The sequence below is a fragment of the Pristiophorus japonicus genome, chromosome 15, assembly GCF_044704955.1.
Source record: "Pristiophorus japonicus isolate sPriJap1 chromosome 15, sPriJap1.hap1, whole genome shotgun sequence".
NCBI classification, from domain to species: Eukaryota; Metazoa; Chordata; class Chondrichthyes; family Pristiophoridae; genus Pristiophorus; species Pristiophorus japonicus.
The window spans coordinates 128,368,950-128,389,145 of record NC_091991.1 but is presented as its reverse complement, the minus strand read 5'-3'; the positions used below and the strand labels follow the sequence as shown (position 1 = coordinate 128,389,145).

The window sequence follows — 20,196 nt, the reverse complement described above, 5'->3', positions numbered from 1 at the left end:
CCCCTACGAGGGGAAACATCCTCTCTGCATCTGCCCTGTCAAGCCCCCTCAGATCTTATACATTTCAATAAGATCAGCTCTCAGTCTTCTAAACGCCAATAAGTATAGGCCCAGCCTGCTCAACATTTCTTCATATGCACTTTAATATGACTTTAATATGCACATAGATTGGGCGAGCCAAACTGGAAGCAATACGGTGGAGGAGGATTTCCTGGAGTGCATAAGGGATGGTTTTCTAGACCAATATGTCGAGGAACCAACTAGGGGGGAGGCCATCTTAGACTGGGTGTTGTGTAATGAGAGAGGATTAATTAGCAATCTCATTGTGCGAGGCCCCTTGGGGAAGAGTGACCATAATATGGTGGAATTCTGCATTAGAATGGAGAATGAAACAGTCAATTCAGAGACCATGGTCCAGAACTTAAAGAAGGGTAACTTTGAAGGTATGAGGCGTGAATTGGCTAGGATAGATTGGCGAATGATACTTAAGGGGTTGACTGTGGATGGGCAATGGCAGACATTTAGAGACCGCATGGATGAACTACAACAATTGTACATCCCTGTCTGGCGTAAAAATAAAAAAGGGAAGGTGGCTCAACCGTGGCTATCAAGGGAAATCAGGGATAGTATTAAAGCCAAGGAAGTGGCATACAAATTGGCCAGAAATAGCAGCGAACCCGGGGACTGGGAGAAATTTAGAACTCAGCAGAGGAGGACAAAGGGTTTGATTAGGGCAGGGAAAATGGAGTACGAAAAGAAGCTTGCAGGGAACATTAAGGCGGATTGCAAGATTTTCTATCGGTATGTAAAGAGAAGAAGGTTAGTAAAGACAAATGTAGGTCCCCTGCAGTCAGAATCAGGGGAAGTCATAACGGGGAACAAAGAAATGGCGGACCAATTGAACAAGTACTTTGGTTCGGTATTCACTAAGGAGGACACCAACAACCTTCCGGATATAAAAGGGGTCAGAGGGTCTAGTAAGGAGGAGGAACTGAGGGAAATCTTTATTAGTCGGGAAATTGTGTTGGGGAAATTGATGGGATTGAAGGCCGATAAATCCCCAGGGCCTGATGGACTGCATCTCAGAGTACTTAAGGAGGTGGCCTTGGAAATAGTGGATGCATTGACAGTCATTTTCCAACATTCCATTGACTCTGGATCAGTTCCTATGGAGTGGAGAGTAGCCAATGTAACCCCACTTTTTAAAAAAGGAGGGAGAGAGAAAACACGGAATTATAGACCGGTCAGCCTGACCTCAGTAGTGGGTAAAATGATGGAATCAATTATTAAGGATGTCATAGCAGTGCATTTGGAAAATGGTGACATGATAGGTCCAAGTCAGCATGGATTTGTGAAAGGGAAATCATGCTTGACAAACCTTCTGGAATTTTTTGAGGATGTTTCCAGTAAAGTGGACAAGGGAGAACCAGTTGATGTGGTATATTTGGTCTTTCAGAAGGCTTTCGATAAGGTCCCACACAAGAGATTAATGTGCAAAGTTAAAGCACATGGGATTGGGGGTAGTGTGCTGACGTGGATTGAGAACTGGTTGTCAGACAGGAAGCAAAGAGTAGGAGTAAATGGGTACTTTTCAGAATGGCAGGCAGTGACTAGTGGGGTACCGCAAGGTTCTGTGCTGGGGCCCCAGCTGTTTACATTGTACATTAATGATTTAGATGAGGGGATTAAATGTAGTATCTCCAAATTTGCGGATGACACTAAGTTGGGTGGCAGTGTGAGCTGTGAGGAGGATGCTATGAGGCTGCAGAGTGACTTGGATAGGTTAGGTGAGTGGGCAAATGCGTGGCAGATGAAGTATAATGTGGATAAATGTGAGGTTATCCACTTTGGTGGTAAAAACAGAGAGACAGACTATTATCTGAATGGTGACAGATTTGGAAAAGGGGAGGTGCAACGAGATCTGGGTGTCATGGTACATCAGTCATTGAAGGTTGGCATGCAGGTACAGCAGGCGGTTAAGAAAACAAATGGCATGTTGGCCTTCATAGCGAGGGGAATTGAGTACAGGGGCAGGGAGGTGTTGCTACAGTTGTGCAGGGCATTGGTGAGGCCACACCTGGAGTCTTGTGTACAGTTTTGGTCTCCTAACTTGAGGAAGGCCATTCTTGTTATTGAAGGAGTGCAGCGAAGATTCACCAGACTGATTCCCAGGATGGTGGGACTGACCTATCAAGAAAGACTGGATCAACTGGGCTTGTATTCACTGGAGTTCAGAAGAATGAGAGGGGTCCTCATAGAAACGTTTAAAATTCTGACGGGTTTAGACAGGTTAGATGCAGGAAGAATGTTCCCAATGTTGGAGAAGTCCAGAACCAGGGGTCACAGTCTAAGGATAAGGGGTAAGCCATTTAGGACCGAGATGAGGAGAAACCTCTTCACCCAGAGAGTGGTGAACCTGTGGAATTCTCTACCACAGAAAGTAGTTGAGGCCAATTCACTAAATATATTCAAAAGGGAGTTAGATGAAGTCCTTACTACTCGGGGGATCAAGGCGTATGGTGAGAAAGCAGGAAGGGGGTACTGAAGTTGCATGTTCAGCCATGAACTCATTGAATGGCGGTGCAGGCTAGAAGGGCTGAATGGCCTGCTCCTGCACCTATTTTCGATGTTTCTATGTTTCTATATGACAAGCCCTTCAAATCAGGAATTAACCTTGTGAACCTTCTCTGAACTGCCTCCAATGCAAGTATATCCCATCTTAATAAGGAGACCATAACTTTACGCAGTACTCCAGGTGTGGTCTCACCAATGCCCCATATAGTTGTAGCAGGACTTCCCTACTTTTATATTCCATCCCCCTTGCAATAAAGGCCAACATTCAATTTGCCTTCCTGTACCTGCATGCTAATTTTTTGTGTTTGGAATCTCTCCCCATTTAAATAATAATTTGCTTTTTTATTTTTCCTACCAAAGTGGATAACCTCACATTTTCCCATATTGTTCTCCATCTGCCAAATTTTTGGCTACTCACTTAGCCTATCTATGAGCCCAAATTTCCCCAGCTGCCTCGAGTGGCGTAGTTAGGGGTGGCACACTGACTTTTTGGGGCAAAAAAAGCGGCAAAATAGTACCTGCTAATTTGGCCGCTCCCTCGTCGTCCGGTTCCATCGGCATGTCGCTGCAGAGCCTGCGGGGGGCAGAGCTTCAGCCACGCTTGCTCAGTGCAGCCAGCAGGGGGGCGGGGCTTAGGCCCAGCGTCTTGTGGAGTGCCGGCAGGGGGACGCATGTCCATTTGAGCGTGCGCGCGTACGCAGTGGAGCAGGAAGCTTGGCAATCGGCCAATTAAAGGGAGAGCGTCCTAAGTATCATTGGCAATGGACCATATATAAAGATAAGGTCTAAATAGTGATTTTTGTATGGCTGAGGGAGTGGAAAGGAGTGCTGGATGGGTGGAAGAAAGGTGAGAACTGAGACATTTGAACATTACCTGAGTGGAAACATAGAAACATAGAAAATAGGTGCAGGAGTAGGCCATTCGGCCCTTCTAGCCTGCACCGCCATTCAATGAGTTCATGGCTGAACATTCAACTTCAGTACCCCATTCCTGCTTTCTCGCCATACCCCTTGATCCCCCTAGTAGTAAGGACCTCATCTAACTCCTTTTTGAATATATTTAGTGAATTGGCCTCAACAACTTTCTGTGGTAGAGAATTCCACAGGTTCACCACTCTCTGGGTGAAGAAGTTCCTCCGCATCTCGGTCCTAAATGGCTTACCCCTTATCCTTAGACTGTGACCTCTGGTTCTGGACTTCCCCAACATTGGGAACATTCTTCCTGCATCTAACCTGTCTAACCCCGTCAGAATTTTAAATGTTTCTATGAGGTCCCCTCTCATTCTTCTGAACTCCAGTGAATACAAGCCCAGTTGATCCAGTCTTTCTTGATAGGTCAGTCCCGCCATCCCGGGAATCAGTCTGGTGAACCTTCGCTGCACTCCCTCAATAGCAAGAATGTCCTTCCTCAGGTTAGGAGACCAAAACTGTACACAATACTCCAGGTGTGGCCTCACCAAGGCCCTGTACAACTGTAGCAACACCTCCCTGCCCCTGTACTCAAATCCCCTTGCTATGAAGGCCAACATGCCATTTGCTTTCTTAACCGCCTGCTGCACCTGCATGCCAACCTTCAATGACTGATGTACCATGACACCCAGGTCTCGTTGCACCTCCCCTTTTCCTAATCTGTCACCATTCAGATAATAGTCTGTCTCTCTGTTTTTACCACCAAAGTGGATAACCTCACATTTATCCACATTATACTTCATCTGCCATGCATTTGCCCACTCACCTAACCTATCCAAGTCGCTCTGCAGCCTCACAGCATCCTCCTCACAGCTCACACTGCCACCCAACTTAGTGTCATCCGCAAATTTGGAGATACTACATTTAATCCCCTCATCTAAATCATTAATGTACAGTGTAAACAGCTGGGGCCCCAGCACAGAACCTTGCGGTACCCCACTAGTCACTGCCTGCCGTTCTGAAAAGTACCCATTTACTCCTACTCTTTGCTTCCTGTCTGACAACCAGTTCTCAATCCATGTCAGTACACTACCCCCAATCCCATGTGCTCTAACTTTGCACATCAATCTCTTGTGTGGGACCTTGTCGAAAGCCTTCTGAAAGTCCAAATATACCACATCAACTGGTTCTCCCTTATCCACTCTACTGGAAACATCCTCAAAAAATTCCAGAAGATTTGTCAAGCATGATTTCCCTTTCACAAATCCATGCTGACTTGGACCTATCATGTCACCTCTTTCCAAATGCACTATGACATCCTTAATAATTGATTCCATCATTTTACCCACTACCAATGTCAGGCTGACCGGTCTATAATTCCCTGTTTTCTCTCTCCCTCCTTTTTTAAAAAGTGGGGTTACATTGGCTACCCTCCACTCCATAGGAACTGATCCAGAGCCAATGGAATGTTGGAAAATGACTGTCAACGCATCCACTATTTCCAAGGCCACCTCCTTAAGTACTCTGAGATGCAGTCCATCAGGCCCTGGGGATTTATCGGCCTTCAATCCCATCAATTTCCCCAACACAATTTCCCGACTAATAAGGATTTCCCTCAGTTCCACCTCCTTACTAGACCCCCCGACCCCTTTTATAACCGGAAGGTTGTTCGTGTCCTCCTTCGTGAATACCGAACCAAAGTACTTGTTCAATTGGTCCGCCATTTCTTTGTTCCCCGTTATGACTTCCCCTGATTCTGACTGCAGGGGACCTACGTTTGTCTTTACTAACCTTTTTCTCTTTACATATCTATAGAAACTTTTGCAATCCGTCTTAATGCTCCCTGCAAGCTTCTTCTCATACTCCATTTTCCCTGCCCTAATCAAACCCTTTGTCCTCCTCTGCTGAGTTCCAAATTTCTCCCAGTCCCCAGGTTCGCTGCTATTTCTGGCCAATTTGTATGCCACTTCCTTGGCTTTAATACTATCCCTGAGTTCCCTTGAAAGCCACGGTTGAGCCACCTTCCCTTTTTTATTTTTATGCCAGACAGGAATGTACAATTGTTGTAGTTCATCCATGCGGTCTCTAAATGTCTGCCATTGCCCATCCACAGTCAACCCCTTAAGTATCATTCGCCAATCCATCCCAGCCAATTCACGCCTCATACCTTCAAAGTTAGCCTTCTTTAAGTTTTGGACCATGGTCTCTGAATTAACTGTTTCATTCTCCATCCCAATGCAGAATTCCACCATATTATGGTCACTCTTCCCCAAGGGGCCTCGCACAACGAGATTGCTAATTAATCCTCTCTCATTACATAACACCCAGTCTAAGATGGCCTCCCCCCTAGTTGGTTCCTCGACATATTGGTGTAAAAAACCATCCCTTATGCACTCCAGAAAATCCTCCTCCACCGTATTGCTTCCAGTTTGGTTAGCCCAATCTATGTGCATATTAAAGTCACCCATTATAACTGCTGCACCTTTATTGCACGCACCCCTAATTTCATGTTTGATGCCCTCCCCAACATCACTACTACTGTTTGGAGGTCTGTACACAACTCCCACTAACGTTTTTTGCCCTTTGGTGTTCTGCAGTTCTACCCATATAGATTCCACATCATCCAAGCTAATGTCCTTCCTAACTATTGCCTTAATCTCCGTTTAACCAGCAATGCTACCCCACCTCCTTTTCCTTTTATTCTATCCTTCCTGAATGTTGAATACCCCTGGATGTTGAGTTCCCAGCCCTGATCATCCTGGAGCCACGTCTCCGTAATCCCAATCACATCATATTTGTTAACATCTATTTGCACAGTTAATTCATCCACCTTATTGCGGATACTCCTTGCATTAAGACACAAAGCCTTTAGGCTTGTTTTTTTAACACCCTCTGTCCTTTTAGAATTTTGCTGTACAATGGCCCTTTTTGTTCTTTGCCTTGGGTTTCTCTGCCCTCCACTTTTCCTCATCTCCTTTCTGTCTTTTGTTTTTGCCTCCTTTTTGTTTCCCTCTATCTCCCTGCATTGGTTCCCATCCCCCTGCCATATTAGTTTAACTCCTCCCCAACAGCAGGAGCAAACACTCCCCTGAGGACATTGGTTCCGATTCTGCCCAGGTGCAGACCGTCCGGATTGTACTGGTCCCACCTCCCCCAGAACCGGTTCCAATGCCCCAGGAATTTGAATCCCTCCCTGCTGCACCCTTGCTCAAGCCACGTATTCATCTGAAGTCCAATACATGAATGACACAAGAGCGTGCAACAAGAACAAAGAATTTCCTCGATGAGGAAGTGGAGAAACTAGTGACTGTAATTGAGGAGAAATGGCTGGAGTTGGACATCAGCAAGAATGGTCCCACAAAAGTTTCACCCAAGGAAATGAGAAGATGGACCCTAGTTGCAGAAGAATACTCTGCAGGGGTGCATACCGCAAGAACTGGAAGCCAGTGTAAAAAGAAATGGCAGGACGTTGGTAAAGCAGTGAGTGTAAATAATATCTTCATCTTTAAATTGAATTGCAATTGAAAATGTGACTATCTCTATGTGTCCCACCCACCAGAAGTGCACTATGTGTGAAAATTAATATTTTCACTTTTGCAGAAGAAATTGGCCCACTCCAAAAGGGAAAGACATAGATCAGGAAGAGGTCCGGCAAATCTGTACCAACTGTCACCCCTGGAACAGAGGGTTGCTGCCTTGCTGAGTCGCATCGGCAGAAAAAGAATCAGCTCTGCACAAGCTGGACCCACACGCGAGGGTGAGGGTGAGTCATTAAAATGTATCGTCGCCCTTCAAATCAACCTGCTGATTAGCCTGCTACGCGTCAGACTACTCATGCCACCCATCCTGCCCCCTCCTGTGCTGCTAGCCATTTGATTGTTCTGTTGTATTTTGCAGAAGAAGACGACACTTCTCAACATCCTGAAGATCCACCAGAAGATCCAGATACGTGCACTCCAGACCAAGGCGGGTGGGGGGAGGAGGGGTCAATGGACATGTTTTCACGGGAGAATGCTGACCGCGATATGGATCAGTCGATAGTACAGGACATCACACTGCCAAAAACCTCCATGAGCTCCTCGGTGACATTCCATGGTTTCACACCCTCCGAGGTTGCAGGTCCCAGTGGTGGTGGTGAAATGCATGTTGGGACAGCCAGTGCCCCACCGTCCCAGCCTGCGCCTCACACTGGAGGGGTGCCACTAGGCAGACCCACGGCGAGGGGAAGGAGCAGTCGACCAGTCTCTCCTGAGATGCAGCCCTCAGGAGAGGTTAATCAGGTTCTGTCATTGGGTGAGGAGACCAATGCCCTTTCAAGATCACTCGTGCCAGCTGCCAGTGGGGTGCGTGATGAGGTAGCGACACTTGCCGAGTGAAATTTCAGCACTGAGACGGGAACTGAGGGCGGGCATTTCAGCGGGTGTGCAAACGATGGCAGATGCCATGAGGGAGCTAGCTTCTGCAATAAGGGACCAAAGGCCGGATACTCAAATGTCACTCCCACTTCAATCCACACACCAGCCACCGGTGAGACCCAAGCCGGGCCCCAACTCCCCCCCACCACCATCACCGACCCTATGAGGAAGTGAACTTTCCCCGAGATGTGGGTGAGGGATGTGCGCAGCCTTTCTTTGCTGTGGTTGTTGTTGTCGTTGAAGTGCACTGTAAAATATCCAATAAAATATATTTTGCATTAAAACTGAATCATGTTCCTTTAGGACCACACAACATTTAGGCACAACTGTAAAAAGTAAAAATCCCTCACCCCTGCAGTCATGCATGCCTGCCGCCCCTAGCCCTGGCAAGGTTAGGACTGCTCTATTTTCAGTAGCTGATTTATCTCTCATTTATTTTTGATGGTGTTGTGCAGCTGTTGTGCTGAAGGTGTTGTGATGTTATGCTGATGTTGTGAAGGTCTTTAGTGGTTTAGAATCCTTGAACTCACTTCCGACACCCCCACCCCATCTCTGGCTACCTGCGCTGATTTCTTAAATGTAGGTAAGGTTTTTCTGTGCCTACAAAAGTGGCCACATACACTGGCCTAAGTTAGTTTAGAGTAACTTTCAGCTGGCCAAATTTGTTTCTATGGCCAAAAGAGGCGTAAGTGGCTTGTCACGCCCCCTTTTAGAGAGAAAAACCTAACGAACTGACTTACACTGGAGCAAGTTAAATGGGGAAATTTGTGATTTTTAAGTTACTCCAAAAAAAGCTACTTGCTCCAAAAGAAACGGGGCAACTCCTGGGGTAATATGAGCCCATTAGCCCTTTGTAGATTCTTTGCATCCTCCTCACAACTTGCTTTCCCACCTATCTTTGTATCACCAGCAAATTTGACTGCATTACACACGGTTCCTTCATCCAAGTCATTTATATAAAAACCATGCCAAAAATTGCTGGTCATGGGAATGTGTGAAGGGAGGACCTTGAAACAATCACTATCACTAGGGGGGTAGTGCTGGACAGGCTAATGGATCTCAAGGTAGACAAGTCCCCTGGTCCTGATGAAATGCATCCCAGGGTATTAAAAGAGATGGCGGAAGTTATAGCAGATGCATTCATTATAATCTACCAAAATTCTCTGGACTCTGGGGAGGTACCATCGGATTGGAAAGCAGCTAATGTAACGCCTCTGTTTAAAAAAGGGAGCAGACAAAAGCCAAGTAACTATAGGCCGGTTAGTTTAACATCTGTAGTGGGGAAAATGCTTGAAGCTATCATTAAGGAAGAAATAGCGGGACATCTTGATAGGAATAGTGCAATCAAGCAGACGCAACATGGATTCATGAAGGGGAAATCATGTTTAACTAATTTACTGGAATTCTTTGAGGATATAACGAGCATGGTGGATAGAGGTGTACCGATGGATGTGGTGCATTTAGATTTCCAAAAGGCCTTCGATAAGGTGCCACACAAAAGGTTACTGCAGAAGATAAAGGTACGCGGAGTCAGAGGAAATGTATTAGCATGGATCGAGAATTGGCTGGCTAACAGAAAGCAGAGAGTCGGGATAAATGGGTCATTTTCAGGTTGGCAATCGATGGTTAGTGGTGTGCCACAGGGATCGGTGCTGGGACCACCACAGTTTACAATATACATAGATGACCTGGAAGAGGGGACAGAGTGCAGTGTAACAAAATTTGCAGATGACACAAAGATTAGTGGGAAAGCGGGTTGTGTAGAGGACACAGAGGCTGCAAAGAGATTTAGATAGGTTAAGCGAATGGGCTAAGGTTTGGCAGATGGAATACAATGTCGGAAAATGTGAGGTCATCCACCTTGGGGGAAAAAAAACAGTAAAAGGGAATATTATTTGAATGGGGAGAAATTACAACATGCTGCGGTGCAGACGGACCTGGGGGTCCTTGTGCATGAATTCCAAAAAGTTAGTTTGCAGGTGCAGCAGGTAATCAGGAAGGCGAATGGAATGTCGGCCTTCATTGCGAGAGGGATGGAGTACAAAAGCAGGGAGGTCCTGCTGCAACTGTACAGGGTATTGGTGAGACCGCACGTGGAGTACTGCGTGCAGTTTTGGTCACACTTAAGGAAGGATATACTAGCTTTGGAGGGGGTACAGAGACGATTCACTAGGCTGATTCCGGAGATGAGGGGGTTACCTTATGATGATAGATTGAGTAGACTGGGTCTTTACTCGTTGGAGTTCAGAAGGATGAGGGGTGATCTTATAGAAACATTTAAAACAATGAAAGGGATAGACAAGATAGAGGCAGAGAGGTTGTTTCCACTTGTCAGGGAGACTAGAACTAGGGGGCACAGCCTCAAAATACGGGGGAGCCAATTTAAAACCGAGTTGAGAAGGAATTCTTCTCCCAGAGAGTTGTGAATCTGTGGAATTCTCTTCCCAAGGAAGCAGTTGAGGCTAGCTCATTGAATGTATTCAAATCACAGATAGATTTTTAACCAATAAGGGAATAAAGGGTTATGGGGAGCGGGCGGGTAAGTGGAGCTGAGTCCACGGCCAGATCAGCCATGATCTTGTTGAATGGCAGAGCAGGCTCGAGGGGCTAGATGGCCTACTCCTGTTCCTAATTCTTATGTTCTTATGTTATAAATTGTAAATAGTTGAGGCTCCAGCACTGATTCCTGTGGCACCCCACTAGTTACAGTTTGCCAACCTGAAAATGACCCATTGTTCCTGACTCTCTCTTTTCTGTTAGTTAGCCAATTTCTATCCATGCTAATATATTACCCCCAACCCCGTGAGCTCTTATCTTGTGCAGTAACTTTTTATGTGGCACCTTATCGAATGCTTTCTGGAAATCCAAATACATGACATTTACTGGTTCCCCTTTATCCACCCTCCTCATTACATCGTCAAAGAACTCCAGCAAATTTGTCTAACATGATTTCCCTTTCATATCATCATGCTGACTCTGTTTGACTGCATTATGATTTTCTAAATGTCCTGCTACTACTTCCTTAATGATGGACTCCAGCATTTTTCCAATGACAGATGTTAGGCTAACTAGTCTATAGTTTCCTGCTTTCTGTCTCCTTCCTTTCTTACATAGGGGCGTTACATTTGTGATTTTCCAGTCTGCTGGGACCTCTCCAGAATCCAGGGAATTTTGGTAGATTACAACCAAGGCATCCACTATCTCTGGAGCCACCTCTTTTAAGACCCTAGGATGCATGCCATCAAGTCCAGGAGACGTGTCCACCTTTAATCCCATTAGTTTGCCAGTACCTTTTCTCTAGTGATTGTTTTAAGTCACCTCCCCCCCCTCCCCACCTCAAAAGCGGCTTGATTATCAATTAGTGGGATGCTTTTAATGTCTTCAACCATAAAGACCGATACTAAATATTTGTTCAAAGTCTCTGCCATTTCCCTGTTTCCCATTATTAATTCCCCAGTGTCATCCTCTAAGGGTCCAACGTTTACTTTAGCTACTCTCTTCCTTTTTATATTATTCTAGAAGCTCTTACTGTCTGTTTTTATATTTCTTGCAAGTTTACTCTCTTAAGCTATCTTCTCCCTCTTTATCATTTTTTTAATTGTCCTTTGCTGGTTCCTAAAACTTTCCCAATCCTCTGTTAAGACTGTAAAAAAGCAGTGGCAAATATTTAAGGAGATTAATCAACATTCTTCTCAACATTTTATGCCTTTGTTTTCAATTTGATACCATCCTTTACTTTCTTAGTTAGCCACAGATGGTTCATCCTTCTCTTAGAGTCTTTCTTTCTCACTGGAATATATCTTTGCTCAGAATTTTGAAATATCTCCTTAAATGTTTGCCACTGCTTTTCTAGTCTAACCCTTTCATATATTTCCTCAGCCCACTTTAACCAACTCTGCCTTCATACCTTTGTAATTACCTTTTATTTTAGTTCAGGTCACTAGTTTGAGACCTAGCTTTCTCACCCTCAAACTGAATTTGAAATTCTACCATGCTATGATCACTCTTCCCAAGAGGATCCTTCACTACGAGATCATTAATTAATCCAGACTCATTACACATTACCAGATCTAAAATAGTCTGCTCCCTGGTTGATTCCACACGTATTGTTCCAAGAAACCATCCCGCATACACTCTATGAATTCTGGATAGGCTGGGATTATTTTCTTTGGAACAAAGAAGGCTGCGGGGAGATTTAATTGAGGTATATAAAATTATGAGGAGCCTAAATAAAGTGGATAGGAAGGACCTATTTCCCTTAGCAGCGAGGTCAATAACCGGGGGCATAGATTTAAAGTAATTGGTAGAAGGATTAGAGGGGAGTTTTTTTTCATCCAGAGGGTGGTTAGGCGTCTGGAACTCCCTGTCTGAAAGGATGGTAGGGGCAGAAATCCTCATCGCATTTAAAAAGTGCTTGGATGTGCACTTGAAGTGCCGTGGCTTGCAAGGCTACGTTCCTAGAACTGGAAAGTGGGATTAGGCTGCATAGCTCTTGTTTAGCCGGCACAGATACAATGGACCAAATGCCCTCCTTCTGTGCCGTAAAATCCTATGATGCTATGCAGTTCTTGTTCATTGTGTTACTCCCTTTTTAATGTCAACATTCATAATGAAACCCCCCTATGTAATATTATTAATAATGGGAAAACACATTTCGGAACAAGTAAGCCATATGTAAAGATTTCACTGCTATGGTTTGTTGATGAACCATTCAATTCACTTGAGTCCTTCTTGAAAAAAATTTCGTAAGTTTTTTTTCATTTCTCATGTCCAAATTAAGATTATAAACAAAATAAATAATTTCACAACAACACAATTAAATGTACCCATCAAAGCATCTGCCAAAGGAGAAGCTAACTGTAACTTTTACCCAACGTAGGACTGAATGGGTTAAAAAGAACATGAGGCCATTGGGCTGCCCAAAGAGTCTACCCAAATGCTTCCTCCCTTCCCATTTTGTATCTGGGATTTATCAGCACTAGTCCAAAATGTAAGAACATACATGTGAAGTTTATTTTAAACTCTTGTCCAGGGAGAGCAAGCTTCTTGACACCCTGTGCTTATCCACTAGTGTTAACCACTTGTTCAGTTTAAAATCAAATATGTGTTGACAACATCTGGCTTGAACATGATGACCCATAATTGAATAGCTTGCTAATGCTCACCAGCTAGGTGATATATGTAAAAACCCACATGAGGACTACTGTAGCCCCTGGAACCATACCCCACTATAAGTTGTTGCTTTCAGGAGTGATGGGAAGAAAAGGGAAGATAATTGGGAGAGGGGGGGGGATGTCAATGAAGCTAGTTGTAACCACTAATAACATGTATTGGTATTTTCAGAATACTTTTAGCTGATCAGAAAAGACAAACTAGTATTCAGCTATATTGGATCAGAATTGACCAATTTTTAGTAGAATATAGTGTGAAAATCTTCCCAACATTGCAGTAGGGCCAAAATGATCATGTAGGAAAGGTGCCCCGTAAATTGCCTGAGTGGTATCGTCAAGATCTGTTGGGAAAATGCCCAATAAACTGCCTGAATAGTGCTCTCAAAATGGAGTTCAGCTTAAATGAGACGCACAATATGGAGGCAGTAATTGAACTGAATGCTGGGAAATGGCTGGCTGGAAGGTAAAGCTGATTAAAATTCAACACGGAGGGGCTGGAATTGGTCTTTGGCGGTAATGCAGAACAGGTGAGTTGGCAATCAATGAAAAAGAAAATTGGACAGGATGTAAAAAGGAACTGCCAACTGTTTTGTTTTTGCCATCTTTTATATCATTAGGGCACCCCAAAGCACTTTGCAGCCAATGGTTACTTTTGAAGTATAGTCACTGTTCTGTTGGTAAACATGGCAGCCAATTTGCACACTGTTCCACAAACACCAATAAAATGAATGATCAGTTAATGTGTTTTTGCGCTGAACAGGCAGATAGAGCCTTGATTTAATGTTTAAGGCATTTCCGACACTTATTCAGTATTGCACCAAAGTGTCAGCCTAGATTATGTGCCCAAATCCTGAAGCGAGGCTTGAATCGACAAACCTCAAGCTCAGAAATTAGAATGTTATCACTGAGCCAAGCTGCTACTTGTGCCTTCTATTGATTTCACAGCACAAGTCTTTCCACGCTATCTATGGATGCAACATAAGAACTAAAATAAAATAAACTATTTTGTAATACAATAGATCAGGAATGTTTTATAGAAAACATAGAAAATAGGTGCAGGAGTAGGCCATTCGGCCCTTCTAGCCTGCACCGCCATTCAATGAGTTCATGGCTGAACATGCAACTTCAGTACCCCATTCCTGCTTTCTCACCATACCCCTTGATTCCCCTAGTAGTAAGGACTTCATCTAACTCCTTTTTGAATATATTTAGTGAATTGGCCTCAACAACTTTCTGTGGTAGAGAATTCCACAGGTTCACCACTCTCTGGGTGAAGAAATTCCTCCTCATCTCGGTCCTAAATGGCTTACCCCTTATCCTTAGACTGTGTCCCCTGGTTCTGGACTTCCCCAACATTGGGAACATTCTTCCTGCATCTAACCTGTCTAAACCCGTTAGAATTTTAAACTTTTCTATGAGATCTCCTCTCATTCTTCTGAACTCCAGTGAATACAAGCCCAGTTGATCCAGTCTTTCTTGATATGTCAGTCCCGCCATCCCGGGAATCAGTCTGGTGAACCTTCGCTGCACTCCCTCAATAGCAAGAATGTCCTTCCTCAGGTTAGGAGACCAAAACTGTACACAATACTCCAGGTGTGGCCTCACCACAGCCCTGTACAATTGTAGCAACACCTCCCTGCCCCTGTACTCAAATCCCCTCGCTATGAAGGCCAACATGCCATTTGCTTTCTTAACCGCCTGCTGTACCTGCATGCCAACCTTCAATGACTGATGTACCATGACACCCAGGTCTCGTTGCACCTCTCCTTTTCCTAATCTATCACCATTCAGATAATAGTCTGTCTCTCTGTTTTTACCACCAAAGTGGATAACCTCACATTTATCCACATTATACTTCATCTGCCATGCATTTGCCCACTCACCTAACCTATCCAAGTCGCTCTGCAGCCTCATAGAATCCTCCTTGCAGCTCACACTGCCACCCAACTTAGTGTCATCCGTAAATTTGGAGATACGACATTTAATCCCCTCGTCTAAATCATTAATGTACAGTGTAAACAGCTGGGGCCCCAGCACAGAACCTTGCGGTACCCCACTAGTCACTGCCTGCCATTCTGAAAAGTCCCCATTTACTCCTACTCTTTGCTTCCTGTCTGACAACCAGTTCTCAATCCATGTCAGCACACTACCCCCAATCCCATGTGCTTTAACTTTGCACATTAATCTCTTGTGTGGGACCTTGTCGAAAGCCTTCTGAAAGTCCAAATATACCACATCGACTGGTTCTCCCTTGTCCACTCTACTGGAAACATCCTCAAAAAATTCCAGAAGATTTGTCAAGCATGATTTCCCTTTCACAAATCCATGCTGACTTGGACCTATCATATTACCTCTTTCCAAATGCACTGCGTTGACATCCTTAATAATTGATTCCATCATTTTACCCACTACCGATGTCAGGCTGACCGGTCTGTAATTCCCTGTTTTCTCTCTCCCTCCTTTTTTAAAAAGTGGGGTTACATTGGCTACCCTCCACTCCATAGGAACTGATCCAGAGTCAATGGAATGTTGGAAAATGACTGTCAATGCATCCACTATTTCCAAGGCCACCTCCTTAAGTACTCTGGGATGCAGTCCATCAGGCCCTGGGGATTTATCGGCCTTCAATCCCATCAATTTCCCCAACACAATTTCCCGACTAATAAGGATTTCCCTCAGTTCCTCCTCCTTACTAGACCCTCCGACCCCTTTTATATCCGGAAGGTTGTTTGTGTCCTCCTCAGTGAATACCGAACCAAAGTACTTGTTCAATTGGTCCGCCATTTCTTTGTTCCCCGTTATGACTTCCCCTGATTCTGACTGCAGGGGACCTACGTTTGTCTTTACTAACCTTTTTCTCTTTACATATCTATAGAAACTTTTGCAATCCTTCTTAATGTTCCCTGCAAGCTTCTTCTCGTACTCCATTTTCCCTGCCCTAATCAAACCCTTTGTCCTCCTCTGCTGAGTTCTAAATTTCTCCCAGTCCCCGGGTTCGCTGCTATTTCTGGCCAATTTGTATGCCACTTCCTTGGCTTTAATGCTATCCCTGATTTCGCTTGATAGCCACGGTTGAGCCACCTTCCCTTTTTTATTTTTATGCCAGACAGGAATGTACAATTGTTGTAGTTCATTCATGAGGTCTCTAAATGTTTGCCATTGCCCATCCACAGTCAACCCCTTTAGTATCATTCGCCAATCTATCCTAGCCAATTCACTCCTCATACCTTCAAAGTTAGCCTTCTTTAAGTTCTGGACCATGGTCTCTGAATTAACTGTTTCATTCTCCATCCTAATGCAGAATTCCACCATATTATGGTCACTCTTCCCCAAGGGGCCTCGCACAACGAGATTGCTAATTAATCCTCTCTCATTACACAACACCCAGTCTAAGATGGCCTCCCCCCTAGTTGGTTCCCCGACATATTGGTCTAAAAAACCATCCCTTATGCACTCCAGGAAATCCTCCTCCACCGTATTGCTTCCAGTTTGGTTAGCCCAATCTATGTGCATATTAAAGTCACCCATTATAACTGCTGCACCTTTATTGCACGCACCCCTAATTTCATGTTTGATGCCCTCCCCAACATCACTACTACTGTTTGGAGGTCTGTACACAACTCCCACTAACGTTTTTTGCCCTTTGGTATTCTGCAGCTCTACCCAGATAGATTCCACATCATCCAAGCTAATGTCCTTCCGAACTATTGCCTTAATTTGCTCCTTAACCAGCAATGCTATCCCACCTCCTTTTCCTTTTATTCTATCTTTCCTGAATGTTGAATACCCCTGGATGTTGAGTTCCCAGCCCTGATCATCCTGGAGCCACGTCTCCGTAATCCCAATCACATCATATTTGTTAACATCTATTTGCACAGTTAATTCATCCACCTTATTGCGGATACTCCTTGCATTAAGACACAAAGCCTTCAGGCTTGTTTTTTTAACACCCTTTGTCCTTTTAGAATTTTGCTGTACAGTGGCCCTTTTTGTTCTTTGCCTTGGGTTTCTCTGCCCTCCACTTTTCCTCATCTCCTTTCTGTCTTTTGCTTTTGCCTCCTTTTTGTTTCCTTCTGTCTCCCTGCATTGGTTCCCATCCCCCTGCCATATTAGTTTAAATCCTCCCCAACAGCACTAGCAAACACTCCCCCTAGGACATTGGTTCCGGTCCTGCCCAGGTGCAGACCGTCCGGTTTGTACTGGTCCCACCTCCCCCAGAACCGGTTCCAATGCCCCAGGAATTTGAATCCCTCCCTGCTGCACCACTGCTCAAGCCACGTATTCATCTGCGCTATCCTGTGATTCCTACTCTGACTAGCACGTGGCACTGGTAGCAATCCCGAGATTACTACTTTTGAGGTCCTACTTTTTAATTTAGCTCCTAGCTCCTTCAATTCGTTTCGTAGGACCTCATCCCTTTTTTTACCTATGTCGTTGGTACCAATGTGCACCACGACAACTGGCTGTTCTCCCTCCCTTTTTAGAATGTCCTGCACCCGCTCCGAGACATCCTTGACCCTTGCACCAGGGAGGCAACATACCATCCTGGAGTCTCGGTTGCGGCCGCAGAAACGCCTATCTATTCCCCTCACCATTGAATCCCCAATCACTATTGCTCTCCCACTCTTTTTCCTGCCCTCCTGTGCAGCAGAGCCAGCCATGGTGCCATGAACTTGGCTGCTGCTGCCCTCCCCTGATGAGTCATCCCCTTCAACAGTACCCAAAGCAGTGTATCTGCTTTGCAGGGGGATGACCACATGGGACCCCTGCACTACCTTCCTTGCACTGCTCTTCCTGTTGGTCTTCCATTCCCTATATGGCTGTGGACCCTTTCCCTGCGGTACGACCAACTCGCTACACGTGATACTCACGTCATTCTCAGCATCGTGGATGCTCCAGAGTGAATCCACCCTCAGCTCCAACTCCGCAACGCGCACCGTCAGGAGCTTGCGGTCGATACACTTCCTGCAGATATAGTCGTCAGGGACACTGGTGTCGTCCCTGAGTTCCCACATGGTACAGGAGGAGCATATCACGTGACCGAGCTGTCCTGCCATGACTTAACCCTTAGATACACTTAAATTGGCAACAACAATGTTAAAAGTTACTCACTGATATAGAAGAGAAAAAAGAAAAACTACTCACCAATCACCAGCCAATCACTTACCCTCTTGGCTGTGACGTCACCTTTTGATTTCTTTCTACTTCTTTTTGCCTTCTCCCTGTAGCTGCACAAGTCACGCCTTTTATAGGCCTCACCACGCACCTGCGACGCTGCTCCCGACTACCGCCGACACTGGGCCCCGGACTCCCCGGACTCCCTGCTGTGCCTTTTATAGGCCTCATAATGCTATAATAAGTCCAAAATGAGTAAACAGTTCCTGCTTTATATTCCCTGCTCCTGGTTATTTCCTACCCCTTCTCATGGTAGTGAAATATGCTGGGATGTCAGAAGCTTCAAATATCTCATCTGCAGAACCACTGGTAAGTGTGTGAGCCCATTATTTGAGGGCATCATAATGGAGCCCAATCCCACTGTCCATTAGTCACTCAAGAATGAGAGGGGATCTCATCGAAATATATAAAATTCTGATGGGATTGGACAGGCTAGATGCATGAAGAATGTTCCTGATGTTGGGGAAGTCCAGAACCAGGGGTCACAGTCTAAGGATAAGGGGTAAGCCATTTAAGACCGAGACGAGGAGAAACTTCTTCACTCAGGGAGTTGTTAACCTGTGGAATTCTCTACCGCAGAGAGTTGTTGATACCAGTTCGTTAGATATATTGAAGAGGGAATTAGGTATGGCCCTGACGGCTAAAGGGATCAAGGGGTATGGAGAGAAAGCAGCAAAGGGATACTGAGGTGAATGATCAACCATGATATTGAATGGTGGTGCAGGCTCGAAGGGCCTATTTTCTATGTTTCTATGTTTCTATGAACACTTTCTTGCAGTGGTTACAGGATAGTGATGAGGGAAAGGAACTTTGCCTGGTTTCTCTTTCTCCCCCCACCCCCCTTCCACAGCTGCTTGGGGAAGCTGGGGCTAGTTACAGTGCCCTGCCACTGTTGTTTTTAAAAACGCTTTACAGTTGGGCTGGTATGAAGTATTGCCCACAGTTTTTAAGCTATAAGGCAAAATAGTTTCCTTTTGATCACCTCCAGTGACATCGTGATTCTTATAATGCCCGAAGCCAATGCACACCTGTCATTTCTGTGATCCTTTCATCAAAAATGCCCACTATAACCTATAATTACAGTCTATATTTAGCTGCTCTTTAAATAGCACAATGAATGAGGTTATTGCAATATATCAGCTACTTCTTTCTTTGTGAATTTTTTTCTTTCTATTCATAATTTGTGAAGGTTCTCCAAGACAGTATTTGGAGCACTGCATCTTTCCTGTGCTTCTCCCAGGCATGTTTGAAACCCTTCAACAAGCGAAAAAGGAGAAATGTTTTGAGGTCAGTGTTCTTTATCCGTTCTTTGATATTTTCAGGGAAATTTCATTTCAAGACCAATATTTTGGAAGTTGATACAGATGCAGCGCCTAAAACCCGTAATCCTCGGGACCGAGGCCGTTCCGGATTCCAGGCTTTTCCGGACTTTCGATTTTCTTTCTGACATCACAAATCTGGAAGCACCCAACCCAAGTTCGGGTATTTCCGGATTTCGGAACGTCAGAATGGGGGGTCGTGCGATTCCTGCCGAGGAGCTGTTCGGGCCGTCCGGCCCTGCCAAGGAGGGTGTCATCGGGCGGGCACCGCCAAAGATGTCATCGTCGGGCGGACCCCGCCGAGGAAGTCGTCGTTGGGCGGGCCCCCGCTGAAGAGGTGGTAGCGTCGGGTGGGGCCCCGCCGAGGAGGTGTTCAGGCGAGCCCTGCCAAGGAGGTTGTCTGGCGGGCCGGCGAGGAGGCCCCGAGGTAAAGGCAGCAGCGATGGGGCGAGGTGAGCAGTGGCGAGGCGAGGCCCTGAGGTCGGCATGGTCATCGGGTCCGGATTCCAGAACATTTTACAGATTCCGGACGACCCTGCCACCGATCGGTCCAGATTCTGGAACTCCGGATTCTCGACACTGCACCTGTAGTATGATTGTATCTTTTTCATCCTGTTTTTCATGTATTTTCTT

General features: G+C 45.3%; 1 protein-coding gene across 3 annotated transcripts in view; it reads left to right on the top strand.

The window, feature by feature from the left end:
* iqck (IQ motif containing K) overlaps positions 1-20,196 on the top strand; it is a 285,097-nt gene that overhangs the window by 72,025 nt on the left and 192,876 nt on the right. For all 3 annotated transcript variants that reach the window (XM_070900905.1, XM_070900904.1, XM_070900903.1), the window contains one exon: positions 19,434-19,531. In XM_070900905.1, the coding sequence (XP_070757006.1) occupies positions 19,434-19,531 (98 nt within the window). The remainder of the gene's footprint in view (positions 1-19,433; positions 19,532-20,196) is intronic.